The sequence below is a fragment of the Sycon ciliatum genome, chromosome 1 (assembly GCF_964019385.1).
Source record: "Sycon ciliatum chromosome 1, ocSycCili1.1, whole genome shotgun sequence".
In the NCBI taxonomy this organism is placed as follows: Eukaryota; Metazoa; Porifera; class Calcarea; order Leucosolenida; family Sycettidae; genus Sycon; species Sycon ciliatum.
This window is the reverse complement of record NC_088643.1, coordinates 20,867-32,075: the sequence shown is the minus strand read 5'-3', so window position 1 is coordinate 32,075 and position 11,209 is coordinate 20,867. Positions and strand designations below refer to the sequence as shown.

At 46.8% G+C, this 11,209-nt stretch overlaps 1 protein-coding gene across 2 annotated transcripts in view; it reads left to right on the top strand.

The window, feature by feature from the left end:
* Positions 1-462: 462 nt before the first annotated feature.
* The window catches only part of LOC135809362 (protein fantom-like), a gene marked incomplete at its 3' end in the record, with an annotated part of 31,103 nt that continues 20,356 nt past the window's right edge, over positions 463-11,209 (top strand). The window contains 10 exon segments of one of the 2 annotated variants that reach the window (XM_065322701.1): positions 463-1,927; positions 3,674-3,810; positions 4,063-4,106; positions 4,905-4,957; positions 5,726-5,820; positions 6,280-6,360; positions 6,743-6,792; positions 7,957-8,022; positions 9,984-10,116; positions 10,532-10,602. In XM_065322701.1, the coding sequence (XP_065178773.1) occupies positions 1,912-1,927; positions 3,674-3,810; positions 4,063-4,106; positions 4,905-4,957; positions 5,726-5,820; positions 6,280-6,360; positions 6,743-6,792; positions 7,957-8,022; positions 9,984-10,116; positions 10,532-10,602 (746 nt within the window). 2 annotated transcript variants of the gene reach the window in all.

The window sequence follows — 11,209 nt, the reverse complement described above, 5'->3', positions numbered from 1 at the left end:
GAGTCCGGCAACTGAGAGTTGGCAAGACTGGCTGATCTGGCTCAGCTGCTGCTTCCGGAGCCCTCGATGGTTCAAACACCATCGGCGCAGGCCACGTTTTTCGGCACCGACGATTTGTTCGTCCACCAAAGTCGAAACAAATGTTTCTCACTTGAACACTCCGTAGAGCTGCCGCTGTTGTGCCAAGGCCCATTGGCGCATGGTGTGTATACTCCAAATCTACATGTATGATGATGGGTCACTGCTGACGTTTCTGCTCTTGGACAGTGCAACGCCGCATGAAGATATGTTGTGGCTCCACAATCGCTGAGAACGCTAGTGTGCGTCCATGGAATACTAAAACACAATAGGCGCGGCGCAGCTAACGCCCACTTGGATGAATCGGAGTGGTGGCGAGTGCATTCTCTTTCCTCGGTGAACACTGCTGGTCACCCTGTTTGATGATCCACCAAATACCATCGGTGCAGGCCGCGTTTTTTTGGAACCAGCCATTTATTCGTCCACCAACAATAGAAATTAATGTTTCTCACTTGAACACTCTGTAGAGCTGTCGCTGTCGTGACAAGGCCGTGTATACTCCAAGTCTACATGTAGGATGAAGAGTAACAGTTACTGCTGATAATGAAGTTTGCGCTCGTGGACAATACAACGCTGTGTGAAGTAAATTGTGGCTCCACAATCGCTCTGAATGCTAATGTGTGTCCATGGAATACTAAAACGCAATAGGCGCGGTGCAGCTAACGCCCAACGTGGATGAAACGGACAACAGCAGCGGCTAGAGCGTTCTCCTTCCTCGGTGAACACTGCTACAAGACATTATGCTTGATGATTCACCAAACACCATCGTTGGGGGCCAAGTTTTCCGGCGCCAGCGAGTTATTCGTCCACCAACTAATTTTGATGAGTCTTTCTTCAACACTTCGTAGAGCAGCCGCACAAGGCCTTTCCTTTGCGTTAGGGTAGCGATCCTTCCTAGATGATGTCGCTATTCATTGTTACTTTTTACTACAATGAGTAGTGTTTCTCCGAAAATAAAGTCAGCTGCCTGGGCATTAGCCTTTGGCATTAGCCATTAGTACTGCCTAGGCCTAGCGCCTTGACTTGTAAAAAAATTGATTTTGCAAGTCTTCAATCATGTCTGCATGTACGCGCTATCCAATCCAGCCATGTGGCGTGAACAGATTGCTTGACGTGAAAGGTAGCGCGGCCGGGCGAGCGCGAGTCGTACGCGCTCGCGGACGTGTCTGGCACGTGAAACGAAAAGATTTTTTTGGCGGGTAGTCGGCAAAAATTAAGTGACGGTCCCTTTAGTCCTTCGCCTTGTAGAGGACGGTCGTAACTATGGCGACGTAAATTAATAGAGCGTTTGGCAATGACACAAAACAAAAGCCAGAACAGGTTTGAAAATGTAAATCCTAGGGTCGCTCGGGCGCTACATGATGAACATGTCCTTTCAAAGGCGAAATGCTTTTACATGGGCGTTTGTTGCATGCTGCAGAGCAAGCCAAACTATAATGTTTCTTCTTCTATGCACGCTGCTAGTTTGACCTGCACATTCACGCGTCTTTTCGTCATGAGTCTTGCATATTTAGCTAGCTCGCTAGTACTTCCCGGCGCCAATTAATTTGCCAGTAGTTTGAAAATTGTAAACAATTGCAACTGTTTTGCTCGTGCTTTGCTGCTGGACGAGTTTGATCGAGGTGTCAGCCTGGCGGCAGCGCTGATCCAGTGTACCGTGCGGAGCAGAATGTGAGCAGTTCTGCAGTTCCAGCTAGGAGGAGACAGCTGTGTGCGCGTGCGTGTGTACATGGAACAGCACAATACAGGCATCCAGTCCCACTGCATAACCTCTAGCACGGAATTCACCTAGCTGCACGCACAGCGTCTCAGTGGAGGGTCTGAGCAGTGACAATGGACTGCAATCAAGGTAAACACGCTGCGAGTCAATAGGGAGGTTTAGTTACACGTAACGGATACGGGAACGTGGGTAATACGTTCATACAATGTTGTGTTTAGTTACATAGAACAAACAAAGCATGAAACGAAAGGCCCGAACTTAGCAAAGACGAAGCTTCGAAGCTTATCGAATGTTTCTCTTTCGCCCTTCCAAAACTTTTTCAGCTCGGATCACCCTCGCAGCTTGCACAATGCGTTCCATTCTGACTTCCACTCACATTCTGGCGTAACGTGGGTGAGCCTCCATACACGGTATGTCGTGAATCGGAAAACAGCTATACATGGGTCACTGAGTATCACGTGGTACACACACGTAAAGTACATACGGATTACGTGGGACTAAACCTCTCTAGTGTTATGCAGGGTTAATAACGTGTTTGTCACAGGTAAATTCATAACGGGTCAACAAATTCTTTCCAAGAATAAAGCGCAACTTCAAACAAAGACAAAAAGAAGAAAAAGAAATTAGGTCCCATTTGCATCTTTCCCTCAAACCCGTGAAGACAGTAGGTGTACAGACTGAGTAATCGTTTGCAATGGGTGGTCATGTGACTCTGGGGTGTTCTGTTAACCAGAATAGGTGGTGGCACACGTATCCACTGCTGCCGCCGCCAAGATCAGCCATCCCAAGAGTGCACGCAACTGGAATGCTGTAGAACATGTGATTTTACTGAGCCTTGGTGTACTAGGATTTCGGTATCAGGGACCAGCCAGTACCTGGTTTCAGGTGTAATCAAGAGTACATAACCCCCCAGAGTGTGCAACTCCCACATACCCTGCTGTCCCGACAGAATTTCAAGTTGACGTCATTATTTATGACGCAATGGTCCTTGCACCAGTGATTTACAACATGTGTACGGGTGTCAACGCATCACACGTTATTCTTTGCAATAATTTGTACAGGATCGATCGGCTTCGGTCAACCACAGGTTCCGGATTCGTCTGATAATCCGTGTACAGTGCGCATTGCATCATCAAAATGACGTCAACTTGAAATTCTGTCGGGACAGCACCCATAGTGGAGTTGCACACTCTGGGGGGTTATGTACTCTTGGTGTAATGTAGAAGTAGGTTACAAGGTTTCCTTTCACATACACTACACGATACAGTGCATGGTCTAGTGCCTTTCAAATTAAGGCTTTCTAGAATTCCTCTGCCACCTGAGCTGTAGCTAGATCACCAAAACGGGGGGATCCATCATACATGATAGCATTACCAGTGGGGGGGGAGATCCATCATACATGATAGCATTACCAGGGGGGGGGCATCATACATGATAGCATTACCAGGGGGGCATCATACAGGATAGCATTACTAGTGGTGTAAATCTATGATGCGTGTCAGTGCTGCTAGTCGCACTTGGACTGGGTGCATTAACATTGTGTGAAGTGGTACCAGCTAACTGTTGTGGCTTACCAAGCCATGAAGTACAGTTCGGCAGGCTAGTTGTTATCATTCGTCTTTACACTGTCAGTGTGAAGTCTTCAAGTTTGTTTTTTTGCTATGTGTTGTTGCTATGTGTTGTTGCTATGTGTTGTTGCTATGTGTTTTGCTTTTACAATCCAAGCTATACTGTAAGGCAACAAATATTTGTCTGATTTGTATTTTTGCCTATTTTTGGCCTGGGCATTTTTTGCTAGAATACGGCTGCTTTTACAGTATTGCAATGCTTGTGGTGTTGACTTTATTTGTGAATTTTTCTGTGTGTTGACTGAAGGCGATCGTACTGCTGCTGCAGCTGCTGTGGGTGCACCAGCAGCAGGCGGTGCAGTGGTGCTGGGCCGTGGACATGTGACATTGCTGAGTAGGGAGGAGCTGGAGGACAAGTATCTACGTTTGAAGGAAACACACCAGGTACATAATTTTCAATTGTTTTTTGTATTTTTTGTTTTTCACAAGATGGGCACAAACCATCATAGTGCAAACACCAGCAAAAAAGTACGGGGAGGTACATGGCGATGTCAGTACATGGGGGTAGATAGCGATGTCAGCCAAGACAGTGGAGTACTTTAGATATAGACGTTCTGCAACACGTTTTGCAAATGATGTCATTGTCCAGAAGGTAATCGATTGATGCGTGTGATGCGGGCTCTGTGATGCGTGCAGGAAACAAAAAAGCTCAACAAGACACAGGAAGAAAAGATGAAGCGGTAAGCACCTGCAACTGACATGTCTGCCTGTAACATGTGTGTCTGCATGTCAGCCTGCGACGTGTCTTGTCTACTTTCCTGCCGGTATGTCCATGGTATGTGCCTGTTGGCATGCCCCTCCCCCTCTCCCCCCCCCCCCCCCCCACCCACCCTCTCTCTCTCTCTCTCTCTCTCTCTCTCTCTCTCTCTCTCTCTCTCCTCAGGGAAGATTCTTGTATCTCCGGAGTAAACGTTGACCGTTTTCTTGCTCCAATCATGTGTGTCTAATGCCGCTACTTTACATTCCATTATAGTATTGCAATATTGTCGGAGTAGGTATTCAGTGAGAGATCAAAGTTTTGCACACTCGTATACACATACACACACACACACACACACACACACACACACACACACACACACACACACACATGCACGTGTACATGCACGTGGAATAGAGCAATGTTAGCGTAATCTATTGTTAGCCGCACACTGTCGGATTGACACCCTGACCTACAGTAAAACCTGTAACTAAAGACCACCGTGACTAGCGACCAGCCTGGTACTACAGACCACCGTGACTAGCGACCAGCCTGGTACTGCAGACCACCATGACTAGCGACCAGCCTGGTACTGCAGACCACTTCGCCAGGTACGGGCGGTCTCACATCCGTATTATGGTTGTGCGGTGCAAACCTCTAACTGAGGACCACCTGCCACTAAAGACCGCTTTTTCTGCCCCAAGGGGTGGTCTTTAGTCACAGGTTTACTGTAGCTGTTGTTCTGATTCTGGGTTTCATGACTCTACCACCCGTGCAGCATGGCAACAAAGTTGATTCGCCTGACAGATGACTTCAAGAAGGAGAAGAAAGGTAACCAGTGGTCCACACAACCATGTTCTCTCTGTACAGGTGGCATCCTGAGGATTTGCACTCCTCCCGATGCGCCGCTTCATCGATATTTCTTCAGATTTTGAAGTCTGCATGTGACCATGCAGTCATGCACAGACACGGTGTGTAGTAGTGAATACAACTGACATGCTGCTTGTATTAGCAAGAGTACATAACCCCCAAGAGTGTGCAACTCCAGCTATGGGGTCTGTGGCGGCAGAACTTCACATCACGTGATGAACCCGTACACATTATTTGCACCCTGTGCATGATTGATACAGGGTTGTACGCAACCCAGCTTTGGGTACAACTCTCTTGTGGTCACTTTGCACTGTTAGCCAGCATAACCTTTTGAACCATGTCACGTGATGTGAAGTTCTGCTGTCGCAGCGCAGCATAGAGGTTGTGCAGGCAGTTGCACACTCTTGGGGGTTATGTACTCCTGGTGTTAGTCATGTTTAAGTCTGCGGGTCCTTTTTCCACTGGGTCGTTTAGCTAAAGTATTGTTATTCGCAGGAAAGGAAAGGACCAAGGAACTGCAGGTAACAAGTTAGTTGTAGAACGCCAGTACTGTCGGTCAGTGTCGTGTAATGTTATCTCATGAGGTGATCGTCAAGTAACCGGTGGTATTAGTGGACATTACAGCGTGACTTGTACTTCCTTGGTCCTTTTCTTTGCTATAAATTAATCCTTGGCCCTCCATCCGAGAAGTCTATCTATTTGTTCTTTGGTTTCTGTTTGGTGTGCTAGTGTCTGGTATTGACGTGGATAGTCGAGAACTGGTGGAGGACTTGAGACGCCAGGTCCAGGAACTAAAACAGAAGAATGTCTCGGTTTCCAGAAAGGTGAATAACTGAATATGCTAGTCACAAGTCTAATCCTCGGTTAGGGTCGTCGCAAACGTTTTTAGTCGTCCCTGGAACATGGTTCATTTTGTACTCGGACCCCTCCCCGCCCTCCGAAACGAACGCAGCTTGCTATGCTGGACGACGAAGATCACATGCATGTACATATGTATGAACAGGGTCAGTCGACTTGAGATTTTAGCTCACACCCCCTCCCCCCCCCCCCCAAATGAACCATGTTCGTTTCAGGGCCGACAATTTTTTTTGCGACGATCCCTGATGCTCACCGTCCTTATTTATGCTCACCGTGAAACAATTACACTCATTCTCCAAGCTTTCTATCCAGTGTTTGAATGTTTGAATGATACGTCAATGTCCCGCCCTGCTGGATCAATGTAGCGGGTCCATCGTCACATTGTGAAATCCCCGTGTTTCTCTTCTGCTATCTGTGCTGTTTAGCTGCAGGTCTGCCGTCAGGAGTTGGCAGACTCCAAGCAGAAGACGGGACCGTATCGTAATGTGGCGGCCCGCATTGACACGGTATGTACGGCGTGTATGTGTATGTGTATGTGTATGTGTGTATGTGTATCTGTCAGTAACCGTGTTAGCAAGGCACTAGCACAAGTGAAACTGCCAACTCATGGTATACACTTAGCTCCCATTAGCAAGTCTGCCGACTCACGCTGCTGTAACGTTATACTTAGGGCCCATAACGGAATCCGCTAGAAAATATTTTGCAAAGCCCGTATGGTTGCTCCGACCAACTTTACATCTTGCTACATGTATACATGAGCTGATGACGTCGGACTGCTCTTAGAAATGGGAACTCTTGTTTCGACTGATGGTGTGTTGTATTTGTAGTAATCATGATGAGACCGTCCACAGTACTGCATGTACATGATTGTATGTGTGTCTACTGTAGGGGATTTCCCGTCCTCAGCATGGCAGACACAGGGCTGAGTCACATGACAGGTGGGTATTACACAGCTTTCTGACCATCACCATGTAATGTTGATGGTTCAATCTACTGGGCACACCGTTTTCAAACTGTCGTTTTCGAACCAGCCTGGCACACCCGTACCTGGCACAACTCTTACATGATTATACTGCGCACTCTGTTCACTCGTACCTACACTAGCTGCAGCCTGCCAAATCAGTGTGTACCCCTTGAAAAAGTAATCGACGTGACTCACAGCCGGGGTCACAAGTTACCCGGTGCTATTTTTCGAACGGATTCAAGTAACTTACCCCAACCCCTAGCGACCCACTCTTCCCTAGCGACCCACTCTTCCCTAGTTACCCACTCTTCACTAGCTACCCACTCTTCCCTAGCTACCCACTCTTCCCTAGCGACCCACTCTTCCCTAGCTACCCACTCTTCCCTAGCTACCCACTCTTCCCTAGCGACCCACTCTTCCTTAGCTACCCACTCTTCCCTAGCTACCCACTCTTCCCTAGCGACCCACTCTTCCCTAGCTACCCACTCTTCCCTAGTTATTATTATTATTATTTATTCATATTTTGATAGGGCAATCCCCACAGACTCAAGGTCTTCTTACTAGTTACCCACTCTTCCCTAGCTACCCACTCTTCCCTAGCAAGCCATTTTTCCCTAGCTACCAACTCTTCCCTAGCTACCCACTCTTCTCTAGCGAGCCATTTTTCCTTAGCGACCAACTCTTCCCTAGCTACCCACTCTTCCCTAGTTACCCACTCTTCCCTAGCTACCCACTCTTCCCTTGCTACCCACTCTTCCCTAGTTACCCCTTCTTCCCTAGCTACCCACTCTTCCCTAGCGAGCCATTCTTCCTTAGCTACCCACTCTTCCTTAGCTACCCAGTCTTCTCTAGTGACCCACTCCCACATCAGCATGTGATTGTTCGTCATGTATCATTAACCCATTTCTTCAACCACAATAATATCATCACTGCATGGTCAACTCATTTCTCCCATACAATGCATAGTGAGCTTTCTTTTACTTATTCTTCATCTTTCATCAACACTCTAGCCACAATCAAGGTTAGACGGGCTGGCAGAAGTGCCCGTGTATCTGGTGAAGCGAAAATAGAAACAAGCAAGCAAACAAACAAACAAAACAAACTCGCAACTTATTACTGTGCTGTATTCTTCACCCAGGGCAGGCAAAGTAGCAGTATCATCAGCTGGAGTTCAACACTCGCCTCCACCAGCCATGGTACCCAGGTTAGTGACATGCTTGCAGACTACTGTATAAGACTTAGTACAAATTTTCGTTCACGAAATCTTTCGTTAGATCACTCCATCGGCAGGCTTGTTACTTATTATCTTTATTCTCGAGGTCTTATCACCCCGAATGTTCAGAAAAACTCTAGTTTGGTACAAAGTTTAGTTATTTCGTGCCCCTAACGAATATAGCAACAGTTTGTACCTACACAGTACTGTACCTTAGGCCTGTGGGGATTGCCCTATCAAAAATTTGATAATAAAAATAGCGCCATTGCTGGTAGCTCGGCCTACTTAGCTCGTAGCTGTACTGACGAGGCCTTTTTGATAGGGCAATAATAATAATAATAATAATAAGGCTTGGTGGGGGAGACTCCTCAATGCCTTCGGACTGTGCAGGGAGGAGACCTGGCTATTGTGCAACAGGAGGCTATACAAGGTTCGATTAAAATACTGAGAACTATCCTTAACATGTAGATGCACCTCTGCTGCGTTTGCATGTTCAATAGCTAAGAGACTTGAATAACGACTGATAAAGACTGATATTTCCTTTGTTACTACTCCCTTCATTGGTTGATGTATTTTGCCTGTCGCTGCAAATTCTTTATTATTGTTTTGATGTTGGAGTTCGGATTGAGTTTCTTTCCTTTCTTCCTCTTCCTTCAACTAGTTCTTGTCCCTTTGGTTTTTAGGTTTTATTTATTTATTTATTTTGTTTTTGTTTTTTCACTTTCTTTTTGCTGTCCCACCCATGGAAATATTTCCCGGTGGGTCTGGCTTATCGCCTTCGAAAGAAGTGAATAAAGGAGAAATAATACCCTCAGCCAAGGTACTGACCTGTACCCAGGTTTAATATGCTGACAAATAGCAGCAAATGCATGCAGCGAGATTAGCCCTCCTTTTTGTTTTCTTCAAGCTGCTGTCTCCGGAAACAATTGCTAACAAATAAATTAAAACGGCCTTGCTAACAACAAGGTGGTAAGTCTCCCGACCTATGCTCGATAAGTCACGAACCTTGTTAGCTGGATCTATGTTACTCTCACTCCGAGTATTGAGTACCCAGTTGACCGTGGGTGTTGGCGCAGTTCATTGCATGTAAAATGGTTCACGCATGCATCGCTGCATGTGTTAGCACAGTACACGCTACCTGCCACCTCTCTCTCTCTCTCTCTCTCTCTCTCTCTCTCTCTCTCTCTCTCTCTCTCTCTCTCTCTCTCTCTCTCTCTCTCTCTCTTTCTCTCTCTCTCTCTCTCTCTCTCTCTCTCTCTCTCTCTCTCTCTTTCTCTCTCTCTCTCTCTCTCTCTCTCTCTCTCTCTCTCTCTCTCTCTCTCTCTCTCTCTCTCTCTCTCTCTCTCTCTCTCTCTCTCTCTCTCTCTCTCTCTCTCTCTCTCTCTCTCTCTCTCTCTCTCTCTCTCTCTCTCTCTCTCTCTCTCTCTCTCTCTCTCTCTCTCTCTCTCTCTCTCTCTCTCTCTCTCTCTCTCTCTCTCTCTCTCTCTCTCTCTCTCTCTCTCTCTCTCTCTCTCTCTCTCTCTCTCTCTCTCTCTCTCTCTCTCTCTCTCTCTCTCTCGCCGTTTATTACACTGCATCTGCCACCCGGGTATAATCAGGAATGGTGGTGCCTGGCACGAGCGAAACGTCTCCGAGCTGGTTGTGTTTCTCAACACAAGTGTATAGCCTACGGTGGTAACGTGTATGTGCTATCTTTACTTTACTTACTTGCTTGCTAACAATGTGTACTCTAACACTATCTGCCATACCCCCGTTGTGTCGCTATATACACTGTACATGTAGCGACGAGCCATCTCAATGTCTGGGGTGCCTCCTTTGCACCATTGCTGGTAGCTCGGCCTACTTAGCTCGTAGCTGTACTGACGAGGCCTTTATGACCGAAACAGCTTGCTCGCGGTCTACAGCATTGGGTACAATGTACATGTATGCGGTACATGTGTGCTGTGGAGCAGGTATGGGCATAGCTTGCTGGAAGAGGAGCGACAACGTACCACTGAGCTACAGGAAGTCATCCTTGAGCTGGAGGAAGAGCTTGAGCAGCAGAAACAGCTAAGGGCGGCTGAGCAAGAGACCACGGTCGAAAAGGCGAGTAGCATTCAAACCACTCTAAAGTACAGAGTATCCATGTTCACACACAAAGCAATGGTGAATATGAATGATTAGATATTTTTCTTTTAGTGATTGGTGTAGCCCAGAGACCGTTTGGAGAGTGTTGTGAAGATGTATGGATATAGTGGATAGCTACAGTGGAGTCTTCGCACTTTGAGAAAAGCAATGGTGTACGCAGTAAATTTTTTTAAGTCAATATACAAAAGAGAAAGGACCAAAGTCAATATGCTGAACGAAAAATTGGCGGCTTAGATCCAGAAAGACATAGCCATTCCCCAAGTATGTATGACATAATGCATGTCTGACCCTTGTCTGAGGTTTGCCTGGATAACCTCTACTACGTGAATGTGTGTGTGTATGTGTGTATGTGTGTATGTACTCGAATGCGCAGATGAAATTACAGCATGCCAAGTATAGCGAAGACATGGAGAAATTACGGCAGTCTCTTGTCCACACACAGAGGTAAGCCACACTATCAGCTTGTTCACGATGACAGTTTAGTGTTGGACGGACATGCATGGTACACTGCATACTGGCTGGTCACCATAGTGCAGGGCTGTTGGACGACGAAGAACGGAGTGCCAAAAAAACGACCAGGCTAGAATTTCACCAAGCACAGCACGCCAGTGTATACACGGTGACTCAACTGTGCATAGACTGTAGTACATGAGAATAGGAACGGTCTAGGCTAAGAGACTAACCCCCCAGTTATTTGGTGACCAACAGTATTGTACTTATGCTGCAGTGCATACTCAAGAAGACCACAGCTGATTCCCTATGTGTACCACTACAACACCGTTTCCACAACATTCGATTAATGTCACACTTATACTTTTGGATTAGTAGGTGGGTAGCCACGAGTCGTTGGTGTGTCATGAGTGAATCGTCAGTGAGTTGTCGGTGAGTTGTCGACGAGTCGTTGGCGAGTCATGAGTGAGTCATCAACATCTTATTCCTCTGTTGTTAACATAATCTCTGGCGTGACCTCACTCCAATTGTATTTCCTTTGGAAATGCTATCATGGCTTCGTTTCTTGAAATATCTCCTAGCTGGATGCGGGCGGTGGACG